The 26,097-nt window shown below is 42.9% G+C and overlaps 1 protein-coding gene across 4 annotated transcripts in view; it reads right to left on the minus strand.

Moving 5' to 3' along the window:
* LOC309524077 (connector enhancer of kinase suppressor of ras 2-like) overlaps nt 1-26,097 on the minus strand; it is a 320,117-nt gene that overhangs the window by 124,119 nt on the left and 169,901 nt on the right. For all 4 annotated transcript variants that reach the window (XM_082208459.1, XM_082208458.1, XM_082208457.1 and 1 more), the window contains 2 exons: nt 25,956-26,015; nt 13,963-14,031 (listed from right to left, as the gene is read on the minus strand). In XM_082208459.1, the coding sequence (XP_082064585.1) occupies nt 13,963-14,031; nt 25,956-26,015 (129 nt within the window). The remainder of the gene's footprint in view (nt 1-13,962; nt 14,032-25,955; nt 26,016-26,097) is intronic.

A 26,097-nucleotide genomic window follows, 5' to 3' on the forward strand; every position in this document is an offset into this window, starting at 1 on the left:
ATATTATTTAATTAAAGCACTAAGTGACACAATCAGTACTGAGAGATGGCAGGTATCCTGTGCAATCTTATACATTATCTACTCAAAAGTACATCGTATTGTTTTCAATGGGGTGTCCTCCCAGATATAGAGAATTGCAGCCAGAATTCTCTAGTTCTTACTAAGGTAGGTGGACCTTGTCTATAAGCAGACTACAAGGTAGAATGTGGGAGGGCTCGTATGACTGAACACTTCTCTGTTTTTTAAAGAACAGATGGCAGGGAGAAGCCATATGAAGCTGGGGGGGGGGGTTAACTTCACCCCTGAAGGCACACTTCATTGTCTCTTGAGAAAGATGGATGCCAACACAATCTCAATCATTTAATAATACGAGTTTCACTTGCAGCCCAGGCATAGGTTTATGAGAACGAGCTCCAAGAGACTGTGTTTGGAACTAATATCAGTTCATTATTCTGGCTCTCCATTACAAGGTTTGTTTGTTTGTTTGTTTGTTTGTTTCATAAAATTTATACATCACTTGATTGTGAAAACAAATAAACCTTCAAAGCAGTTTACTTACTTTCCTTCGCCAAACCTTGATTAGGCATTACAAATATGAGCCACCATAAAACATTCATATATAAAATTTTAAAATACAGTGGTACCTCGGGTTACATACGCTTCAGGTTACAGACTCCACTAACCCAGAAATAGTACCTCGGGTTAAGAACTTTGCTTCAGGATGAGAACAGAAATCATGCTCCTGTGGCACGGCAGCAGCAGGAGGCCCCATTAGCTAAAGTGGTGCTTCAGGTTAAGAACAGTTTCAGGTTAAGAATGGACCTCCAGAACAAATTAAGTACTTAACCCGAGGTACCACTGTTTTTACAAATTAACAGCCATGTAATAAATGTAATAATGAGGATTTTCATTGGGAGTTTCTTCCTGCTAAATAACGCCATTCACCACTCAGAGAGATACTATTGATAAAAACTCAACCACCCTTGCAGTTACTTCCAGGTTAATGTCACACAGATAAAAATCTGCTATTTTCATTGTGCTGTGATGTTAGACTACCCCAAAAAGAGGAATGCACGTGTTTGCGTAGCTGGTTGTACAATGGGCAGTAGAAAGGAATATGTTCTACTGTGTCTGGCACATTCAAAAAACATCTGCAATGTCTCTCGTTTCTAGGGATGTTAAAATATCTGCCCTTGACAAAAGCTGAGGGGAAAACGTTTAGTTGGGCTAACATAAAGGTTGGACTGGAATTATTAAATTCGAAATATAAGTGACCCTGTTATCTGTTATATTTAAACCATAAAACTTGGGGGAGCAAATTTTATTTACAGCTGACTCGATGTTTTGTTTTTCAATGTCCCTTAATCTGATTTGAATATTACGATAAATATATTGCTCACTTGAAATATATAAGAGTTCAAAATCAATACCAATAGATCTGATTTTGCTATGTAAATCATAGAATCATAGAATCATAGAGTTGGAAGAGACCACAAGGGCCATCGAGTCCAACCCCCTGCCAAGCAGGAAACACCATCAGAGCACTCCTGACATATGGTTGTCAAGCCTCTGCTTAAAGACCTCCAAAGTAGGAGACTCCACCACACTCCTTGGCAGCAAATTCCACTGTCGAACAGCTCTTACTGTCAGGAAGTTCTTCCTAATGTTTAGGTGGAATCTTCTTTCTTGTAGTTTGGATCCATTGCTCCGTGTCCGCTTCTCCGGAGCAGCAGAAAACAACCTTTCTCCCTCCTCTATGTGACATCCTTTTATATATTTGAACATGGCTATCATATCACCCCTTAACCTCCTCTTCTCCAGGCTAAACATGCCCAGCTCCCTTAGCCGTTCCTCATAAGGCATCGTTTCCAGGCCTTTGACCATTTTGGTTGCCCTCCTCTGGACACGTTCCAGTTTGTCAGTGTCCTTCTTGAATTGTGGTGCCCAGAACTGGACACAGTACTCCAGGTGTGGTCTGACCAGAGCAGAATACAGTGGCACTATTACTTCCCTTGATCTAGATGCTATACTCCTATTGATGCAGCCCAGAATTGCATTGGCTTTTTTAGCTGCCGCGTCACACTGTTGGCTCATGTCAAGTTTGTGGTCAACCAAGACTCCTAGATCCTTTTCACATGTACTGCTCTCAATGTTGGAACCCTCTGGATTTATAAGAGTCCTTAAGTCAGAAAGCAACAGAAATGGTAACATTTGGCAACAGAAATGGCAACGCAACCAGTATTTTAAAGTGCTAGCCCACACCCAGTGTATACACACCATCATGTGTACACCTAGTTCAGCACACATCCTCTTATACTTGATGAACTTGGGAGCCCCAGGATACGTCTCAAGAAACTTGAGTGTATCTTATCTAAATCACTATTATATGCCTGTATCCATACCGGGATCCCAGAAAGTTGCTGGGACAACACTTTGGCTTGAAAAATTTGAATAGCAGCTGGCATAAATTGGTTACCTTTCTGAAAATGAAAATAAGCTACTGCTGAGGAGGTAAACTTTGCCTGTTTTATAGCCCCTGTACAGTGGTTTGACCAAAGCAATTTGCAATATCAAGAAAAACTCAAAACCCTGATTTTAAACCTACAAAATTTAAAATACTAAGAGATTAAAACTACTGTACCTCAACTGTCTACGCATCTGGGTAGGCTTGTCTAAGCAGGAGAGTTTTTAGCAGGCACTGAAAAGAGTACAGTGAAGGCACCTGCTTGATATCAATAGGAAGGGAGTTCCAAAGTTCCACACTAAACAATCAAGTTCATACAAATACAGAACGGGTATTACCTGGCACTTGCAGCAGTGCCTATTCCACCAATCAGAGTGGGCAAGTAGGCAAACTTGGAATAAGGTTAAGATTTTAAGACCAGTTAAGTCTGAAGGAGTGACTTCCCTAATGAGTGTAGACAGCTAACTCTCTTGTCCCTTACATCCTTACCTATTAGCTGTGTGCTGCTTATAGAAGGGATGTTGGACGGTGCTCTATGCACAAATGCATGCAGCCAAATTCAGGTGGAGCCATGTTGCAGTCAGCTAACTGGGCACTAGGGTCTTGAGAAAAGCACTCCAGCAGCACAATCCTAACGGTGTCCATTCAGAGGTAAGTCCCGTTGAATCCAATGGGGATTACTCCCAGAGCAGTGGATTTAGGATTGCAGCCTAACTGAGGATTTGGCAAAGGGGCATGGAAATGCAGAGCAGAAATAGTGCTGTAGCCACAGCTGGAGATCTATGTGTTCTCAAGCTTCCCACATAATTGTGTGGATAGATTTGGTAACGGTTTAGTTATATACCTCTAATCGTGTAGTACAGTTTAGTTGTTGTTGTTGTTTAGTCGTTTAGTTGTGTCCGACTCTTCGTGACTCCATGGACCAGAGCATGCCAGGCACTTCTGTCCTCCACTGCCTCCCGCAGTTTGATCAAACTCATGCTAGTAGCTTCAAGAACACCATCCAACCATCTCATTCTCTGTCGTCCCCTTCTCCTTGTGCCCTCCATCTTTCCCAACATCAGGGTCTTTTCCAGGGAGTCTTCTCTTCTCATGAGGTGGCCAAAGTATTGGAGCCTCAGCTTCACGATCTGTCCTTCCAGTGAGCACTCAGGGCTGATTTCCTTCAGAATGGAGAGGTTTGATCTTCTTGCAGTCCATGGGACTCTCAAGAGTCTCCTCCAGCACCATAATTCAAAAGCATCAATTCTTCGGCGATCAGCCTTCTTTATGGTCCAGCTCTAGCCCAAGCTCCCAATGCATAAATAACATAGATACATATGATGTGCATTTAGCTCATTGCTGGTTTTAATTTTTAGAACATTTTAATGGTTTGATTTAATTGGTTTTATTAATAATCCTATGTTTTTATTTGTCTTATTATTTTTGTAATTGCTTTGGGTTTTTCTACAATCAAGCAGTATATAAATTTCATAAAATAAGTAAGTAAATAAATAACTTGGCCACAGATACAGATAATGTAATAGGAGCAGATTATCATCGGGTTTAGTGCTCTGGGGGAAGTAGAACTCTTTCATCTACTTCAGTTCTTCCTGGGAGTGATGAAGTAATCAGGACCAACTTGTGGGCATTTCTTTTTACACACCATGTTAGCCAAACCCCCTCAAGATACTGGCTCTATTTCTGAAACTTGTTCCACCTTCTGCCACCAAAAGCCATACATTTGGATGGAATGAAAGCTTGTGAAGCTGCAGAGGCAAAGAGCAGAAAAAGACTGGTAGGCATCACAGCAACAGGGATCCAGGATGGGCAGCTTGCCCAGATTAAGAACATAAGAATTTAAAGAGCAGCCTAGCTGGATCAGGCCAATGGCTCATCTAATCCAGCAGTGGGCAACCTGATGCCTATGTGAACCCACAAGAAGGACTTCAGTGCAACAGCACTCACCTCTCCTGCAGTTTTCAGCAACTGGTATTCAGAGGCATTGTCCCTCTGGCGGTGGAAGCAGAACATAGTAATCATGGCCATTAGCCATTGATAGCCATAGATTGTTGAATCCTCTTAAAGTCATCAAAGTTTGTGGCTATCACTGCCTCTTGCAGAAGCAAATTCCATAGTTTAATGACATGCTGTGTCAAAAAGTCCTTCTGTTTGCCTGTCCCGAGCCTTCCAATATTCATTGGGTGGCCCTAAGTTCTAGTGCTATGAGAGAGGGAGGAAAGCTCATCTCTTGCTCACTTTCTCAATACCATGCATCATTTTATACACCTCTGACATGTCCTCCCTTCCTCTTAGAGACTGTTTTGGAGTGAAGCTTTTTACAATGTTTCAAGCCCTGGCAACACAAAGCACCCTTCCCACCACAACCCTTCCCTTCACAATTGGCTGTAGCACTCAAAAGTGGCTATATGTTCAGGGTGCGGGTCACATCAGTTATGGGGGAAATGTGCAGATTTAATGAAGAAGGATCACTCAAGAGGCAGAATCCAGTGGAGGAAGGCATCATGTTCACCTCTGAAGTTGGCTTCCTAACTACTGGAGTGATCCATGCTGTTGTCAGATTTTGTAAACCAGGAGAGTTGGGAGCAATGGAAGAGGAAATTCCTATATCAGAGGAAGAGAATTTGAATAAAAGCAGGAACAACATGGCAGGTCTGAAATCCAGGAAGCCTGCTCTGCAGTCAAGTGGGTGCTGCTAGGCCAAGGTATGGTCAATAGGTAGAAGAGCTAAAAACCAGAAAATGGAATGGGCAGAAAGCAAAGGAAGTGTCCAAAAACTCCTGAAAGCAAAGGAAGCAGTGCCTAGGCAAAGCTAGTTAAAAAACAAAAACAAAAAGGAGTAACCTGTTTTGACTAGACAAAAAGTAAGACTTGTTCAGGAAATATACAGAACAGACTTGGAATAATCAAGATTAGCACCTGGAACAGATAACCAAGGGTATCTGGGAAAATGTGTACTGCTTGCAAAGCTAGAAGTAGATAAGAGTTTTATTTAAGAGAATTGCAAGTGTTTTGAGAGTGGGTCCACTTCTCATGCAGCACACAGACATTTCTTTTGAAACCATTTTAAAATCTGCAAAACCTGTTTGCCAGAGGCAAAAGTGGAATGACCAGCCATCCATCTTTCAAATGGCTTCCAGTGTGCTGGCATCCACCACCATCACCTATTGTCTGTCCTCTGCCTATGAAGATTGATGGGCAGCTACATTAGGAAAGGTGCCCACCACAGAACATTTCTATATCTACAAGTACCTGCTGAAAATAGAACTATTAATACTTTAATACATTCCCTACTAGAGCAAATAGCAGCTGGGGGGGAGAGGGAATTTCCAACTACTGGTATTAACCAGGAATGGGGAACCTGTGTCTTCCCAAATGTTCTTGGCAACTCCCATTATCCCTGACCATTGACCATGTTGGTTGAAGCTGATGGGAGGTATAGTCCAATAACATCCGAAGGGCCACAAGTTCCACACCTCCTACACTAACAACTCTCCCCCCCACAGAACTCTAGTCCCAGTCTGAATTGGGGCTTCTAATTGTTGCTTTTTTATTTAAAAAAAATGTAAAGCGATGGCAGATCTAAAGACAGATGTCAATTGTCTTGATTTGTGTGTCATGATTTACCTCGATTTAAATCGATTTAAAACTTGCTCCCTCTGGCTGCAGCCTTGGCAGCAAGGAAGGTAGCCCAGTTGTGGAGCACTGGAGCTCGGACAGGATGAGGTCAAGGTGCAAGAATGAATAAATACAGTAAGTCAGTATTTATGACAAAATCAAATCCTGCTGCAATAAAGAGAGCACTTGTGGTTAGCCAATTCAAATAGGATGAAAACGGTCTGACTGAACAACAAATTTCAATGTCAAACATGGTGAAAGTGATCTGTTAACATCAAAATAGCCAGTTATGAATAGGGGTGCCAAGCCTTATGGGTAACAGTTGAGGGAGCTGGGCATAGTTGAAGGAGCCAGGAAAGGAGGAGACTAAGAGGAGATATGATTGTTGTTGTTGTTCAGTCATTTAGTCGTGTCCGACTCTACGTGACCCCATGGACCAGAGCACACCAGGCACTTCTGTCTTCCACTACCTCCCGCAGTTTGGTCAAACTCATGCTGGTAGCTTCGAGAACAATATCCAACCATCTTGTCCTCTGTCGTCCCCTTCTCCTTGTCCATCTTTCCCAACATCAGGGTCTTTTCCAGGGAGTCTTCTCTTCTCATGAGGTGGCCAAAGTAATGGAGCCTCAGCTTCATGATCTGTCCTTCCAGTGAGCACTCAGGGCTGATTTCCTTAAGAATGGATAGGTTTGATCTTCTTGCAGTCCATGGGACTCTCAAGAGTCTCCTCCAGCACCATAATTCAAAAGCATCAATTCTTTGGCGATCAGCCTTCTTTATGGTCCAGCTCTCACTTCCATACATCACTACTGGGAAACCCATAGCTTTTACTATACGGACCTTTGTTGGCAAGGTGATGTCTCTACTTTTTAAGATGCTGTCTAGGTTTGTCATTGCTTTTCTCCCAAGAAGCAGGTGTTTTTTAATTTCGTGGCTGCTGTCACCATCTGCAGTGATCATGGAGCCCAAGAAAGTAAAATCTCTCACTGCCTCCATTTCTTCCCCTTCTATTTGCCAAGAGGTGATGGGCCCAGTGGCCATGATCTTCGTTTTTTTGATGTTGAGCTTCAGACCATATTTTGCACTCTTTCACCCTCATTAAAAGGTTATTTAATTCCAGCCTCCATCAAGATTGTGTCATCTGCAAATCTGAGGTTGTTGATATTTCTTCCGGCAATCTTAATTCCTGCTTGGGATTCATCCAGCCCAGCCTTTCGCATGATGAATTCTGCATATAAGCTAAATAAGCAGGGAGACAATATACAGCCTTGTCGTACTCCTTTCCCAATTTTGAACCAATCAGTTGTTCCATATCCAGTTCTAACTGTAACTTCTTGTCCCACATAGAGATTTCTCAGGAGACAGATGAGGTGATCAGGCACTCCCATTTCATCTTCAAATATCTAACAGGCTGGCGCATGGAGGATGGAGCAAGTTTGTTTTCTCCTGCTCAAGTTAGAATATTTAATAATAATAATGATGATGATGATGGAGATTCCAACTAAACATCAGAAAGAACTTTGGCAGTGGAATGGACTCCCTCAGAAGGTGGTGGTCTCTCCTTCATTGGAGGTTTATAAGCAGAGGTTGGATGGCTATGGGTGCTTTAGTTGAGATTCCTGCATTGTATGAGGTTGGACTTAAATCAGTTTCTCTGATAAACTGATATAAGTATTCCAATTTATGATTAGTGCACCCCGCCCCACACAGTTGATTTAATTAGCAAATCTACTTTTGTACTCTTGAAGTTGAAGCTGAACATAAGGCTCTGATATTTCTACAGACAGTTCTTACCTTACTGAAAGTAGCATTTGTGCAACTAATTAGAAATAAGTGTGTTGAGTGGCTCCTTAATTTAAAGGGCAGAACAGTTTGGAGGCTAAATTAAGTCTCCTGGGTCACAACAGAAAAGATAAGGTAAGAAACCCCAAACTGGAAGTTTCAGGTGCAAAGTAACTTGTATCCCAGCACACATATGGCTGTGGTGTGATTCAAGACTTAAAAAACAAAACAAAACACTTTAAGTATGTAAGAAAATCCCAGCAGTATCGGGACAAAGGCCTTAGCCCAGTACTCTGTTCTCATTGGCCAACCAGATGCCCTTAGTGAGCCCATAAGCAGGACCTGCATGCAATAGCACTCTTTTCACCTGCAATTCCCAACAACCTGTATTCAGAGGACATAGCCGTTGTGTTTACTAGGCTTTACCTCCATGAATCTAATATTTCAAAGCCATCCAAGTGGGTGGCCATCACTGCCTCCTGTGGGAGCTAATTTCACAGTTTAACTATATGCCATGTAAAATGCACTTTCTTTTATCTGTCCCGGATCTTCCAGCATTCTGCTTGCATGTCCCCAAGCTCTACTGTTATGAGATAGGAAGAAAAGCCTTTTTCCCTTCTACTTTCTTCACACAATGTACACTTTTATCTCTTTCATGCCCCCACATTTTTCTAAATGAAGAAACCCCTAAACGTTGCCACTTTTCTCGGAAGAGAGTTGCTTCAACCCCTCAATCATTTAACATGTCCTTTTCTGAACCTTTCCAGCTCTGCAGTATCCGTTTTGCCTTAGTTATTTTGTTTTTTTCTTTCTGGGAATGTTGTATTTCTGTTCTTCCACATTCCTTCTAGCATTGCTTGTATATAGTCTATAGAATATACACAGGTATATTCTATATAGTCTACGGAATATGACATATGCGTATTCCACACATTACATACAAGCAATGTTAGAAATGTACAGTCGGTTTAGAAAACTAAATGTGGCTTCCAAAAAGTCTGCATGGATTATCTGTATTGCAATGCTTCCAAAAGAGGATTAACTCCCTTTTCATGCAGACATTTTTGCATAGTGGCTGGTCCCTATCTCACTTGTTAGCCCCTGGAGAGAATATGGCCATTAGGTTGGGAAGATCTTCTCAGCTGGATTCCCCAACATGATGACACCAAAACATGTCCTACAGCCATGTTGTGAGACAACATTATGAGATAGTGGGTTTGTTTTTCAGTGCCCACCCCTAACAACTCATGTGGGGTAGATCAATCAAATAGCTATTAGCCATTATAACCAAATGTGTGCATTTGAACTATTTGATGGGTTGATGGAATTTGTCTGACTGCATCTCCCTGTACAGGATTTTTATGCTGTGTTGGTTTTGATGCTTCAATCCCATAAATCCGGGGGGAGCACAAGGATCATAGGAGAGACCACAGGCAGGTGGGGTGTGTGGCAGCTGTGGGCACAGCAGGACATCCATTCACAGTGGCCTCCTCCTTGCAGTCAGGGAAACCCCTGCAGTTGCCCCTCCACCTCCAGGTACCCCACCTTTCCTCCAAGGAGATCCAGGTACTATGTATGGTTCCCCTGCACCACATCTTACATGTTTTATCCTCACAGCCACCCTTTGAGGAAGGATAGGCTGAGAGGCAGTGAAGGGCTGAAGTCACTAAGTGAGTTTTGTGGCTGAGTGAGGATGTGAAAGTGGCTCTCCCAAGTCTTAGTGACTTTACAGGGAACCAGGCAGAGGGCCTTCTCAGTAGTTGCGCCCGCCCTGAGGAACACCCTCCCATCAGATGCTAAACAGATAAACAACTATATGACTTTTGGAAGACATCTGAAGGCAGCCCTGTTCAGGAAAGTTTTTTTAAATGTTTGAGCTCTTATTGAGTTTTTGATATTTTGTCGGAACTGTACACAGTGGCTGGGGCAACCCAGTCAGATGGGCGGCATATAAATAATAACCCAGCACTGTAACAATTATACCACATTGGCTCTCACTAGCAATCTGGGTGTGGCTCTTCCTCTTCCCCTAATATGCTCCCAGAATGAGAAGGGGTTGGTATGCCCCTCTTGGAGCTTAAGTACTTATTTCCCTTCCCACTTGGATAAAATGGGGGGGGGGGTATTTTAAAACATGGGCAAATCTGTTTTGACTTTTGAAAAAGGCAGGGGAATTCCTTCAATTCCCCTCTTTTTATTATTTCCCCGTTACTGATTTATGTTTTTACTGAAATGCTGTATATTACGATTTTGTCTTTCTTATTGGTTTGTAGCCTAGAGAAGGCCTTCCCAAACTCGGGTCTCCAGCTGTGTTTTTGTTTTTAAAAACAACCTACCATTCCCATCATCCCTGACCACTGGCCCTGCTAACTAAGGATGATGGAAGTTGTAGACAAAAAACAGCTGGAGACCCAAGTTTGGGAACCCCTGGCTTAGAGCATTAGTCCTCAATTGGTAGTTTGGGATCTAGCACTGGATCACAGACTGATCTAAGCAGCACTACCACAAATATATTGATTTTGGTTGATATATGTAAACCACATATGCATTTACTGAAATATAAAGCAGTGTACAAGTATTATTAATAACAGTATGCAAGTATTATTATTAATAACAGTAACAAAGAAATTGGTTCCCAAACGTATGTTTTGGTTAAAGATGAGTTGAGGACTACTAGCCTAGAGAATATTTGTATTAGGTGAGACACAAACTGAAGCAAGCAAGCAAACATTTAAGATCCACCTTTCGCCATAGTTCAAGGAATCTTACAAACAAACTTTGCAACATACAACACAATACAATCAGCCCTGTACAGACATGAAAGAACAGCAATGAAATCCAGCAGTCAAAAGCGTCATAAAACATTAAGAGAAGTCAGGATAAAAAAAGAGGGACTCTGCATAATTATGATGGTAGGCAAGCAATTGAAAAGAGAAAATACAGTGGTACCTCGCAAGACGAATGCCTTGCAAGACGAAAAACGCGCAAGACGAAAGAGTTTTCCGTTTTTTGAGTCATTCCGCAAGACGAATTTCCCTATGGGCTTGCTTCGCAAGACGAAACGTCTTGCGAGTTCTTGCGAGTTTGTTTCCTTTTTCTTAAAGCCGCTAAGCTGTTAATAGCTGCTAAGCCGTTAATAGCCGCTAATAGCCGCTAAGCCACTAATAGCCGCTAAGCAGCTAATAGCCGTGCTTCGCAAGACGAAAAAACTGCAAGACAAAGAGACTCGCGGAACGGATTAATTTCGTCTTGCGAGGCACCACTGTAAAGAACCAGCCCCTAAAAGCCAAAGAAGGTTGCATTGTGGTGGAAAGCAAATACAGAAGGGCCTAGGCAAACCGCTCTAAGGAAGGGTATCAAAAACTGGGTGAGGCCAAAGAAAATTCCCTTCCTCTTTGTCCCAGCCAAATATGGATTCAGAACTAACAAGAAGGTTTCTGTGGATGATCTTAACAATGCTCACATATGGGGGCAGCACACCTCTTTGTAGTAGATGTCATTAAATAACAGAGGTAGCCTTTATGACTTGCTCATGAGCTACCAGAAGCAAATGGCTGCTCCTTGTTGGCCACAGTTTGCTGGACAGCATAAAACCCTAATGTAATACAGCAGAGCCACCCGCAGATTTTTAGAAAATTGAACTAGGCTTCCAAACAGCCTGCATGGGTATCTGTCTTGCAATGCTTCCTAAAGAGGATTGAGTCCCTTTTCATGCATGTTGACAGCACTATGGGTGGAGGAGAAAATTGTTTTAAAGTGGACTATACATATAATATGGCAGTTCTAACCTGGCTAAGCCTAGCCCACACTAGACTGCCTCTTATGCAGAGAGCACACTTTACACCCAAGCCACACTTGCCTGATTCTGTGTGAGTAATGCAAAATTACACACAGAAAAATATATATCATGTGCATTCTGCATATAAAATACATTAACATATACATTAATATGCATGGAAGAGTCAAGCTCTATGCTGTATTATATTTCTGCAAAGTATTAATACATTGTATTAATGGGTAATTTCATATAGTTATATATGTTGCTGTATTTATTTGTTTATGTGCTGGTTAATTAAGGAAACCTGGAGAGTATGTGCGCATAATAACATACTTTTTACAGTATATAATGCTGTACATATTATGTAAGAATTGCTTACATTTTTAGTGAAACTGGTAAAAAATAATAATACCTCACTTCTCATTGAGATCAAGGAACAAGATGAAAATTAGAAAAAATCCCTGCAGATAACAGCAGCACGGAGCTTTTCAGAAAATACCACACCTCTAGTTGGCACTTCTTGTAACATCCAGGGCCAAGTTGAGATCCCATAAGCAGAGGTTATTCAAAACCAAATCTGCCCTGACAAATTCAACTTCAGTTTAGTTTTAATATGTACTTATTGTTTGTACTTCTTCAAACATTATTGCTCAACACAGGCGGCTTGTAAAACAAAGATTTTTTTTTAAATCATAGAGCCAATAATCCAAATCACCAAAATAGAAAAATATATCTCAGAGTATAAAATAAGTAATAACCGGATTTAAATATACAATAGCACCAAAGACAACAGCGTGGGCAAACATGAAAATCCACCAAAATCTACCAAGAGGTGAACCAGGAAAATATTGTTGTTTGGGGAGTTTTAGAAGCAGGGCACCACCACATAAAAGGCCCTGTTCCAGTCACTTCTACAAGTCTTATCTGAAGACAGGGGAATGCAGAGAAGAGACTCCAAGGAAGATCTTAATTATCAGGCAGGTTTATATGGCAGTAAACAGTGCAATTGCAACAATAGTATTATTAAACACCTCTAAATTGCTCACCATTTTGTTAGCATGGTACAAAAGTGAAGACAGTCTCTGCCCTGAGCAGAGACAGGCTCACAATCTAATGGACGTGACGTAAAAGGGAAAAGAACCGTGGAGGAGAAAGGAATGCAAGCACTGGAGCAGCTGGTCCTTTGTTATGCAATGGATGTGGCTTTTTCCATGATGCACTTCTTGGGAGGCAGGGGGTCAGCCTATTTGTGGCCAAGAGTCACATGGCTGGTGGCACAGGCCAGAACATGCCTCCCTTCCAGTAACAGGTGGTTAGAGTAGAGTGTTCCTTCATGAAGTGAGATGGGTGGGGGGAAGCAAGCTCCCTACAGCTGCTCATTCTTGGGACGACAGATTGGGACAGGTTAGTCTCCCCCTTGCCATAGGTTGGGGTGTAGCCTCTCACTGGCCCTTGGCCCCTTGACACACTCCGGGATGCGCTTCCCTTTGATTCTGTAACCCTAGAGCAACATACCTTGCTCCATAGATATCAGGAAAGCAGAGAGCTGCCTTACACCAGGTGAGACCATTTGCAATATAGGTATATAGGTATATAGAAAGCTGCCTTCCACTGAGCCAGACCTCTGGTCCATCTAGCTCAGGACTGCCTACACAGACTGGCAGCAGCTCCACCATGTTTCAGACAGAGAGTCTTCCCCAGTCCAACCAGTAATTGCCCTACCAATGAGCTATGGCCCCCTTCCCCAAATGGAAAAGACCTTTCACATTGCCTGCTTCCTTGTCACTTTAAATGGAAATGCTGGGAACTTCTGCCTGCAAAGCGCCGAGCTATGGTCCCAAACCCAGAAGGGGTTGCCATTGGTTGGTAATGGCTCACAGGGAAAGATACTCTTACCTGGCACTTCCTGCTTACATTAAAACATTAAAGGCTTTATCCCCTCCCTCTGCCAAGAGCCTTTGTTCCGAATCAAGCCTGAGTATGCATTCCTTTTGGCAAAAAAGACAAATCAATATATTTCAAACTTTCCCCCAGCAACGTCAGGACAAATTCGCAGCAGAAATAGTGCCTAAGGATAGCAACTCTAAATAAGCATTTGCAATAAGCTGGTGTTGCTAACAAGGGGGCATCTTTATACCAGCCTTCACCAACCTAGTGCCCTCTAGGTGTTTTGGAGTACAATGCCCACCAGTCCCAGACGGTGCAGTTGGCTGTGATGGTTGGGACTGATGGGAGCTGTCAGAAATATCTGAAAGGTGGTGAACAATGCAGCCAGGTGGAGATGAATAGAGACACTCGGATTAATTGGAAAAGTACTCACCACAGTTTGATGGTTGACCTGGATCACTTCGTCCCCTGCATGGATTTTCTTGCACTGGTCTGCTGGAGACTAAAGGCAAGAGAATGGTGGGGGAAAGAGAGAGAAGCTTGACAATGGGAAAACCCAGGGGTGGAATTCTTCACACTTTGCAACTGTACTATTACAATTCTAGTCCATGGCATAATTCTGTCTGGCACCAAGATAATATTGATTCATTCTTTACAAAGTGACACTCTTAAGCCCTCTTCAGGCTTTCAAAAGGAATGTGTGAGGACTGGGGAGGGAAGAGTCTATCAGTTTTGGTTCTCTCTGTTTCTCATTTCCCCCAATCTTAAACTCAGTTCTCCATGTTTTGCAAAGATTTACAGGTTTTGTTTCATTTTTAAACCCTCATGAAAATTCATCAGCACTTTAATGCACATTTCTCCCAACGAAGGCATTTTTATATGCAGTTTTGACTAATGTACACATTTTGGCAAGCAACTTCTCCTACTATAATGCATTTTCGTATGTTATTTTCAATGTTCTATATGGTTTTATGCAGTTTCCTCATAAATGTGCATTCTTGTAAACATGGTTGGAGAACTGTATCATAAAATTTAGATATAACTGATGACTTCCTCCCTCTGCTACATTTGCATTGCATTTCCTTTGCATTGAAACAAATGGGAGTGGAATAATGTAGTGGCAACATAATTTATATGACCTAATTACATAAGTTACATAATTTTGCCTCAATGGACAGTGGGACAAATAAAGCCACTTTTAGCAAAGATTATAAGCAGTGGAACAGAAACAGTGGCTGGGGGGGCACTGTCATAGGATGGGGGCCCTAACGGAGACTTTGTAGGAACACTGGAACATATGAAGCTACTTTCTGCTGAGTCAGGCTGTTGGTAAATCTAGCTCTGTATTGTCTACACTGATTAACAACAGCTGCCAAAGACTGCAGACAGGGTTCTCTCCTCACCCTATCTGCAAATGCCAGGTATTCAACCTAGAATTTTCTACATGCAAGGTAAAAGGTAAAGGACCTCTGGACAGTTAAGTCCAGTCGCGAACGACTCTGGGGTTGTGGCGCTCATCTCGCTTTACTGGCCAAGGGAGCCGGCGTTTGTCCTCTGACAGGTTTTCCGGGTCATGTGGCCAGCATGACTAAGCTGCTTCTGGCGAACCAGAGAGCACACGGAAACGCCGTTTACCTTCCCGCCGGAGCAGTATCTATTTATCTACTTGCACTTTGACGTGCTTTCGAACTGCTAGGTGGGCAAGAGCAGGGACCGAGCAACGGGAGCTCACCCCGTCGCGGGGATTCGAACTGCCAACCTTCTGATCGGCAAGCCCAAGAAGTCTGATGGTTTAGACCACAGCGCAAGGTAGATACTTATTATGAGCTGCAGCTCTTACCCTTCCTGGAGATTATGGGGACTGAACCTGGGGACTACTGCATGCAAGTAAGATGCTCTACCACTGAACTGTGGCCCCTTCCCCCTCCTGCGTGGATCCAGCCCTGCACCAGAGATGGAATTTTCTAATCAGCCCAAACACATGATATTACAACAGTTCCCACATTCAACTGGCACTTATTAAGCATAGAGAAATCAAGCAAGATAGATGCATGCATGTGTGAAGCAGCTGTCTGCTGTGATGATGCTTGATCCATTATGTCTCATTCCCCATGAATATGTATGAACTCTCCCTTAGATCTCTTCCAAAAGAAGCTGCAAAGGTTCAGGCTAGGCTTGTTTTTCAAGTTGCCTCTCTCTTCCCTGCCCTCCCCATCTCTTGACTCTGACCCAGCTTTTCCTGGTATCTTTTTCAATTACATCTTGGCTGGGGTCAATTATTCCTTCAAAAGAGAAGCCAAATCAATTGGTTGAAGTACTAGGAATGAAACATCTTTGATGTTGCTTTTATTTCACTGAGCATTTCAAGCAGAAACGAAGTGGCAAGCTGTGGGTGTGTCCCACTTCCTTATGTTTGCTGAACAGCAGCCCCAAAGATGAGGGACATTCACCACTAAAAGATTTATGGCTTTCATTTGGTCGTCGACTGACAAATTTCTCCTATTAAAACATTTATAAGCTCTTTAACAAAAGATGCTTCTTCTTCTTCTTCTCTCCCACCTTCCCTATTCCTCCTCCTATTTTTCTTTTAATAAAGTATGTTGCTTTCGGTAGCAAAAACGGCAGTGGAGGTGGGGATTCTGTAATAAGATAGTGTACAATTGATTTTGGCTGGAGTTCATGGCAGATTCCTGGATCTGGAAAATACTGTAAAGTATATCCAAACACCAGAAGGGTATAACTAAAGAAGACACTTAAGGAAAGTGGCAGGATTTTATTGCACTTGTCAGAAACCAGATGCTTGAGCAAGCCAGGGCACAGCTAGCTGTAAACAAAAAAGTAAAAATCTGTATTAACCTAAGAACAGCCCTGTTGGATGAGGTCAAAGGCTCATCTTGCTCCACATCCTGTTCTCACAGTAGCCCAACCACATGTCTATGGGAAGCCCACAAGCAGGACATGAGTGCAACACTAACCACTAACTACCTGTAAGGTAAAGGTAAAGGGACCCCTGACCATTAGGTCCAGTTGTAGCTGACTCTGGGGTTGCGGCGCTCATCTCGCTTTATTGGCCGAGGGAGCTGGCTTACAGCTTCCAGGTGATGTGGCCAGCATGACTAAGCTGCTTCTGGCGAACCAGAGCAGTGCATGGAAACGCCGTTTACCTACTTGCACTAAGACGTGCTTTTGAACCGCTAGGTGGGCAGGAGCAGGGACCGGGCAACGGGAGCTCACCCCCTCGTGGGGATTCGAACCACCAACCTTCTGATCAGCAAGTCCTAGGCTCTGTGGTTTAACCCACAGTGCCACCCGCGTCCCGGAACCACTTGTAGTTCCCAGCAATTGGCATTCAGAGGCATACTGCCTCTGCTGGTGAAGGTAGAATAAAGCCATAGTGGGCAGCAGTCATTGACAGCCTTATACTTCTTTTTGTCTGCCTAGGTAAGGCAAGGTTCAAAAACCCAACCTACCAAAGTAACTGGCCTGCTCAGAAGGCAACAGGGCACATGGGAACATAGGAAGTTGCCTGAGGCAGACCTTTTGGTTTATCTAGCTCTGTATTGTCAACAGTGAGTGGCAGTATCCCTCCAGGGTTTCAGGCAGGGTTCTCTCCCAGATCTACCTGGAAGTGTCACCGATTGAACTGGTGGTCTTCTGCGCGCAAAGTGGATGTTCTGCCACTGAGCTATGATAACCCTTCCATATATAATTAATGGCAGAGGAATGGGGGTAGGTGGGGGAAGATTGCAAAGGAAATTGCATTTCTTCACTGGAAGGAAGGTGTGACAAAGGGTTTCTTGGTGGCTGCAAAACGAGGACAAAACTCAAATATCGGGCAATAATAGGATGGTTTAGAAATAACTTCATCTAGCATCTGGCATGGACCCTTTCCCAAAAATACTGAGAAAGTATGGAGAAAGTTATTTTGGGACAGTTAAGAAGACATGCTTGTCTTTCTTTACTCTGGCTGATAAACATGCATCAGGTTTTAGGTTTACATGTTTTAAATCTTCTGTACCCCTGTGTTTGTTTACCCTTTCTGAGAACCAGAAGCTAGGATTGTGGGCTTTTGCCTGCGTAAGGATTAAAACCTCAGGCTGAGAAGCCACAATCAAAATGGGTCAGGAACTTAGGAAGCTGCATTATAATGGGTCAGACCCATTATAATTCTACCAGGGACCCTCCAGAATTCCAGGCAAGGGACATTCCTAGAGAGGCCAGGGACTGGAAGTGGGACCTGTTAGGCTATGGCCCTCCCAAACCACATTGCCTATTTCTTTCCATTTCCTTTCTTTTTCTCTCATGTAGACTTTGACCCACCCACTCCCTCCCCCGCAAAAAACAGCCGACATCCTTGGCATTGTGGTGCTTCTTTCCAGCCTGTCTCCCCCTTACTAATCATGGATTTATAATACTGGAATAGATTAAAATATAATGAAGAAAGTGAAAGCCTGCTGCTGGCATCTTTCTTTTCTTTTTCTTTAACATATAAAGCTTTTGACGCTATAAAGAAAATTATTATCTTGACACAAGGGCTATTTCTTTGCTTCAAAATGTAGATGTGTGCTGATTCAAGGCTTCCACAATCATTTGTTCCCCCTGCCATCATTAAAATAGCACTTTATTCAAAAGCTCTTTATTACTTGGTTATTGCTGAAATGATCTTTACCACTGCCCGTGTGTTTATTTATCACATTTGCACCCCTCCTTCCCTCCAGGATATATTATTTTATTTATTAAATTTACATACTGTCCTTCTTCCGAAGATCTCGGGGCAGTTTACAGCATAAAAATGCATTTTATGATTTTGTAATTCTATGGTGTATAATTGATATTGTTATACACTAACATAGTATTTTGCTTTGAGAGTTAGTAGTTTATAAGATGTTCTTATAAAAGCAAACAAATAAATACTTTAAATAAAGAAATGCACTGATCTTAGGAAACTTGGAAGCTGCCTTATACCAGATCAGACCAATTGGTTCATCTAGTTCAGCACTGTCATGGACTAATTAGACACAGAGGAATGGTGGGAGGAAGCAACTGGTGAACCACCAAGGGGAGAAGGCTGAGTCCAGGGGCTGGTGATGGGATGACAATGAGTGCTCAGAGGCAGATGAGGGAGAAGACTGGGAAGAGGAAGTGCCAGAAGCTGAAAAGGTGCTTAGTGAGCTGGGAGAGTTAGTGGAAGAGAGAAGTCCAGAATTAGAGGAAGAAGCTGAAGCTGGAGAGTGGGAGGCCAAGAGGCAGAGATTAGTCAGGCTGGAGAAGAGTCACAGATGTCTCTCCCTCCTGCCGCAACAAGCTCTCATCCCTCCTTGTCTCCCAAAACCAGAAGAGAGCTGAAACAGGCAGAGCAGCAGCGGGCTGCACACAAGCACAGCCCCCAATTGCTTAGAAAAACCCCTGGAGAAGAAGGGGCTTAGATAGCTGTGGGGAGGCAGGGACTTCATGAATCAGTCTTGGCAATTGATTCAGGGGGATGAGCTGCTGCACTCATTAGGCCTGACACCCTGTCAAGTCTGTGGAGATGGTGTTTCTGCTAATAAAGAGTTAACTTCAACTTTGAATGGTGTGATTTACTGACAGCTTGATCTTTGACAGCATCGCCTACAGCGATTGACAGTGCCTCTTCAAGGTTTCAGGTGGAGAGGGTCTTCTCCCAGCCCAACCTAGAGATATTAGGAGTTGCACCTAGGATCTTGTTCATGAAAAGCATTCACCCTACTCTAGCCGCCTTGATCTGCACTCATCCACCATTTTATTGCTGTTTTTCTACCCAAAAGGCATGGATCAGCTTGGCTCAGCTGTTCTCCCCCCTTCAGATTGATCACTGGTAATAGTGCCAGGCTCGTTCCTACTAGCATTTTCCACTAGCCTAAGAAAACAAAAAAGACCCAACAACCTTCCATCAAAATCCCTGCCTGAGACCTGGGGATAATGTTTCTAAGCAGCAATAAAATTTGCTCTTTACCTAGGTAAGCAAAAGCACAGTGCACTTCAACCAAGAGCAGGGACAATGTGTCATGCTTCAGAAGATGCTTCTTGCTACTTCCTGGATGTGTTCTATCTCCCCATCTAGGTTTCATTTGAGGTTTTTAATTGCAAATATGCCTGCAGACAGAACTCAATAAAAAAGAACGGCAAAACAGCCCTCCAGACCTCATCTTAATACTAATAGCTAAGAGCACTGAGTGTCTAAAGTGGTTCACATATTAACTTTGTCCGGAGAGAGCAGAGGGGCCAGTGGGCCCAATGAGACCCACCAGGACTAGGTCTGGGTGATATCTGCTTTCCAACATCGTAATATATTGCCAGCTAAACTTCGCGATATGGCGGTATATTACAATGTCAGAAAGGAGGTGGGGAGGAAGAAGGCAGTTATTGGTCACAGAGACAATTAGCTGTGTGAAGCTTCTGCCTCTTCCTGGAGAGGTCAGACGGGCGGCACTGGCCCAGGTGGAACGTCCTTTCTTTGTTCAAATGCCTCCAATGGAAGCTGGGCTCTGGTCATGCAAATAATGTCAAACCATGGTAATTTGTAGACCATGTTTGTAGACTGTGGTTTGGCATTACGTATAGCTGTGGCCTCTGTAGTTATGGCTAGTAAAAAAAGAAACAATTCTACGAAATGGTTAGAGCAAGGTGCTGACAATGCCAAGGCTGCAGGTTCTACCCCCCACATCAGACAGCTGCATACTGTATTTGGGCTGGACTAGATGATCCTCAGGGTCCCAACTCTGATTCTATGAGTCAACATGTGCCTTCTATGAAAATGGACAACACCGTCAAATTAGCTTGACATGCAAAACTTATTCCGGCTGTAACATTTGCGGGGGGGTGAGAGTTGTTAGCTTGGCATAGGATGTGGGGTGGGTTTAGTGCAGCGTGTGCACAGCCTTTCATCCTGTCAATGAACAGCATTTAAAAATCTATCAGCATTAGAGTCCATTAGAGTCCATCAGTGGCCAGCTACCCTGCAGCTGGCAGACGAGGATAGAAAGGCAGGCCAAGCCCTTGCATTAGCTTGCTGAGAACATTTGCGTGCTTCCTCAAGCAGTGGAAAGTTTCAGGACCCTTGCTTTTCACAGGGTCAGTTCCCTTTGGGGAAGAAACCACTGGATACTTCTGTCCTGCTCTTTCATTAACTTATTTATTTGCATCTTGGAACAGGGGAGTGTGCGGAGAAAGGCATCCATACAGTTTTATAAAACTGATTCATTTCCTCCTGCCATCCCACCAAGGTTACTTTCTGGCTTTGTTCTGGCTATGTTCAAGTTGCTATCTTGGGGATAGGAGACTTCAGTCCTGATGGCCACATATGGCCCTCGTAGCTTCTTTGACTGGCCTTTGGAACTCTCCTCAGGCCAGGCCTCTTACCATGCTTTTGTCGGGCTGGAATGCATCCCTGAACTCTGATAACGACTCTTGTTTGCTTGGATGGAGGATAGAAAGGGGCATGAGAGTGTCTGCAGAAACAAAGCCCACTGTGCAAAGGCAAAATTGCAGGTAGCTTTTGCCTCTTTTGCGGCCTCCTGAAGGTTACCCAGAAGGGAATGTGGACCTTCCTGGCTTCTGTGCTAAAAAGTCTCCTTCAGTCCTCATCATAGGAGTTTTCTGAGCCCTTTCTAGCTCAATCAGGGCACCAGTCTCTTTCTTATATAAGCCTCTATTTCCTTTAAGTTATCTTCAGGATAGGAAAAAGAAGGGAGGCAAATGGAGAGAGGGGAAAAAGAAGGGAGGGATAAACGCTTTGCAAGGTCTACCAAATTGTCATGGATATGATGCGATATAAATATCACAATAAAATTAGTGTGCGTGTTTTGTTGCTGAATTAGAATAATTGCCACAATTTATTCTAAATAGATTTTAGAGACATCTGTGAAGACAATATAATAGGCAAATAATCTCTCTTCCATTTCCTAACAATCAGAGTTCCACAAGCAATACAAATTGTTTAAGGCTTTCTCATCTGAAACTGTGTTATTCCTCCTACAGTGGCCATGTGTCCTACCTTACAGAGGAGTCTGTTTCAAGGGCTGTCAGAAGGCAGCCCTCAATTGGAGGGAGTTTTTTATCTGGTCCAAATCTGGCTCAAACCTAAGAAGGCAGAGCAGGAACCTTGAACTTGCCCACCAACAGTGACCACCTAGACTGCAGACTGGGCAGGCACACGTGGGACCTACGGTAGTCATATTATCTTTCTCCATGATGTACTGCCCTGTTTGAGTCCTACTTGAATCATGGGGTTGTAGCCAATGCTACTTTTACTTAGAAGTAGATCCATTTTAATTAACAAAAATCACTACCTTAGGTCTATTAATTTAAATGAGTCTACTCAGAGTAGAAGTAAGTGTGCCACAACCCACAGTCTTTCTATTTAAATCATAACCATTATTTCTAAATTTACATTTATGCATACAAACTAGCATATGCATTTTTAATGCAAATCTGTGCCCTCTTGTTGTTTTTAAACGATGCATAAATGGCCACTCTTCTCTTCTTCATTTGAAGAGATAATACTCTGCTTTCTAAGGGCCAAATGAGACATGTCAGCTTAGCTCCAAGGCAGGGGAGGGGTTCTTGTCTAGGAGCAGCGTTTGTGGAACCTCACGCCACCCCTGCCCCATCCTGAGATGAAGGTGCAGCTGTGGCGGGGATTGGACCTGTGGGAGGGCCTGAAGATGGGGGTGGGGTTAAGCAGGGGAGGCCCCTGAAAGATTACCTGTGAGGTCCCTAAGATTCTGCAGACAACATCTGGCCCACAGGTTGGCAGTTCTGAAACCCTAATGTATGGGGTCTTAAGCCATATCACGTAATGTTTTCTGGGCTATCATGATGCACAAGTAGTTTCTTTACTGCTTTGCCTCCTCAACGTCACTTTTAATGGTTTCAGTTTAGCTGATTTTAAATGGCCCAGAACACTAGTGGGTATAGTCCTAGCTAATAGGGAAGGATTGAGTGCTTGAACTAAATGGACTTTTCCCATCTCTAGTTAGCACGGTTCCTCAGCTTAATTACATATGACTATTTTATAAGCCCACCTAATTTCCTGGACCCAAATATGCTTCATTAAGCTCAAGGCTTTGAAACAGAACTCTATAGCAATTGCAGTGAGATTAAAAATTGGAAATTGCGGGTGGGTGGGTGGGTAGGTAAGCAGGGGAGTGGAGGAGACACAAATGGCAGGAGGTTCAATTAAAAGCGAGTTTAATGATCTATTATCACCAATAAAGATATTGCTATGCCTTCACCATCCTGGTGCCATCCAGCTGTTTTCGACTACAACTCCCATCAATCCAACCAGAATGGGACTGATGGGAGTTGTGGTTCAAAAGAGCCATGTCAGTTGAAGGGCCAAAGGTGTGTCACTCTCCCCTACTCCCCCACAAAGACACTCCAGTTAAAGTTCATCCAGCCACTTTTGGAAATGTAACAGAGAAGTAGTGAGAAGGCTAGTTTGGCTGCAAACTGGGCTTCCCAGACAATGGGCAGTCAACAGATTCAGATTCTGTCAATGTGCTGAATGGGTTAGGGCTGTGCTAGGCTATCTATATTATGCACATCTATATTGGGGGGATTGTGTGTATGCATTTTTTGGTAAAAGGCAACAGCACCCCGGTATTATTATTACTATTTTAAGAAGGAAAGGAAAGCTGTTTTTCAGGCCTATACACTGTGGTGGGAAATTTTTCTTCAATCTGAGATTCCCATTCACTCCCAGGCAATCTTCCATGGGTTGCACGACTGCAGTGGATGGAGCCAGCTGCAAAATTGGGAGTGGGCTGGAGGCAAAATGTGAGCAGAGCAATAGATGTAACTCTTACCTTTGCACAGTGGGCTACATCTGAGCAGCTAGATGCAACTCAGAGATACCCATACCCAGATAGGCATTATCAAAATCCAGCCAGGCAAAAGCAACAGTAGAGGGCATGGAGCAGGACCACTGAGGGGGTCTGGCCCAGGGAGGTGTGCCCTGGGGAGATTCCTGAGGGCTTGACAGAGAGGCTTGGAGGGTCACTTTCAACTCCCACAGATTATGCCAGGCTAAATCACAGAGCCATTTAATCTAAGCGGGACTTCCAGAGATCAAACAGCAGGCATTCAGATCTTTAAACAGTTGGAAAGGTTATCCCCCACTATGACAAAATCAGAACAAATTATGCATTAGGAATTATGCATAAGGAACCTAAGCAAGTATTCATGATTTGTAGAATATTTAGAGTTCAAAATCCAGACTTTGTTGGTGCTGTATCTGGGCAATGTTATTAAAAATGTTATTAAAATAATTTACACCCCATCTTTCCATTTTTTAATATAAAAAAATGCTGTTATGCAGCTTGGGCTGGTTTTTAGTGAGGAAATTGAAGTGGCTGGTGTTTTGTGTTTTAAATGTGCTTTAACTATGTCTCAGTTTGTATATTAATTGCCTAGAAAATGTTGTTGTCTGGGTGGTCACTGAACATTCTAAACAAAGCACATTAATAAATTCCCCCATACTCAAGGTGGCTCAAAATGTATTTAAAAAGCAAATCATCACAATTGCAAGAACTCTGTTAAAATCCAGATTAAAATCGCAGATAAAATAGACTCCTCAAAATCTCAGTGTGTTAGAAGAATAGGTTCAGCTCAGCAAAATACAGCAGAGAAAGGTCTTCACAAAATGATGGAAGGCCAGTGGAGAGGGGCTGAAGTGGAGCCCCATATTTATTTATAATTTATTTATCTATACAGTTTTTAGACTGATTTACATCAAAAGTCGCAAATGGTTTCCACCAATAAAGACACATGTAAAAACAGATGTAATTTAAAATCAAAGCAAACAATAAAAAAAAAACAGAATAGGATGGGTAGGCTAAACAACTCATTGACTAGATGACGAAAGGCCAATGATGTCATTGCCATTTGCACTTCTAGGAGGAGAGAGTTCCACACCCAGGGTACAATCCCCAAGAAGGGCCTGTCCCAGCAGAGCAGAGCAAGTAATACTCACTGGCAGCATTGTAAGCACAGAGCCCCCACCAACTGATCTCAGAGATTAGGTATGCTGATATGGCAGAGATGCTCCATTTGGTAGCCATATGTAGGACATTCCATAATATAGGCATGGCCATATGTTTCTATACCAGCTAAGTATCACCCACCAACAGGATGCAAAGAAGACTCAACACCCGCTTTTTCAAAAACCTATTTGAGGCAGATTTGACAGCTGCAACTTCAGAGCATGGGTACAATGCAGATCCTATGAAATATGACGGAGCCCCTTTTGGAGTGGCACACTTTGATTAAAACTGGGTATAGTAATCAGGCGGAGAGGGGCAGATAAAGTTGCTTTGAAGCCAGATCTGGCCCAAGGTCTGTCAAATGGCCACCCGATGTGAAATATATCCAGGCTCATTAGAGTTGCGTGAATTGGCTCAGAGTTTGTACACCATCATCACTTTCACATCTAGGTAATGACAAAAAAGTGATGGATGTAAAAAACTTAATGAACAAAATGGCAAGCAAGGGAACTTTGCTCATCAATCACAAGTAGCTAACTTAGGATTTCATGGCTCAAACTAAGCTCCTTTCCGCAATGGACAATTATGAATTATGAACTAAGTCCCAAGTATGGTCTGACCATTACTAAATCTTCATTTTCATCTCCATTACCAAGAACCTGATTCCATCATCTTTCAGAATTGAACTAACCCCCTCATTTAACATCAATATATACTCCCCCCCCCCCCAGGAAACTGCTTTCTGTTCCAGTGTGTTTGTGAAAACTCCTAATGATTGTGAGTAGACTGCTTAAGTACACACTTTGAAATACTGTAAATGGGATGACTAACCTATCCAGTATTCCAGTATTTCAACAGAACTTGCTTAACAGGGAAATTCTGTTTTCCGGATCTTTGCTGCTAGAATGGGTTAGGTCCATTTTCTCCAAACAATGCCCATCTTCCCCACACCTAACATAGGTGACAACAGAATACTTCTTCCTGCTACTCCTCAATTGCTGACTGGGGAATGAGGTGTGGGGACCCTCCCATGTTATGACTCTGTGCCAGGACTTGTCTTTAGTGCAGTTCAAAAATCTAGGCCAGACATCATAATTATAGCAAGGTTCTTTTCTCTGGAATGTCTGTTACAACCTCTGGGAGCACGAAGTGTCTATGCACTGTTGAGAACCTTGATTTTCTTTCTTTCAGGGAAATAGATGCTATTTGTGGAATTTACTGTATTTCATATGGAAGATAACTAGAGAGAGCAAAAATAATGAGGCACAATTTGCCAGGAACATTTCCTGTTCTTGTCTTACTGAAACAAATGAAGCAAATCCTAGAATACTCTGTCCGTGGAGGATACCCAGTAAAACAGTTGTAACATTCAACTTATGGAGACAGAAGAATCAAGAAAATGATCACAGTGAACAAAACCTACGTTTTCTGTCGTTCCAGTGATCACGTGCAGCCCGTCATACGTTGACTTGATATACATTCCCTGAGAAATAATGAGATGAGCAATGATTAATATACAACAGGCTATTAAGAATTCTGCAAACAAGTGGAACCTGAAATCAAAT

This window comes from Podarcis vaucheri (genome assembly GCF_965113315.1).
Source record: "Podarcis vaucheri genome assembly, chromosome: Z".
Lineage (NCBI taxonomy): Eukaryota > Metazoa > Chordata > Lepidosauria > Squamata > Lacertidae > Podarcis > Podarcis vaucheri.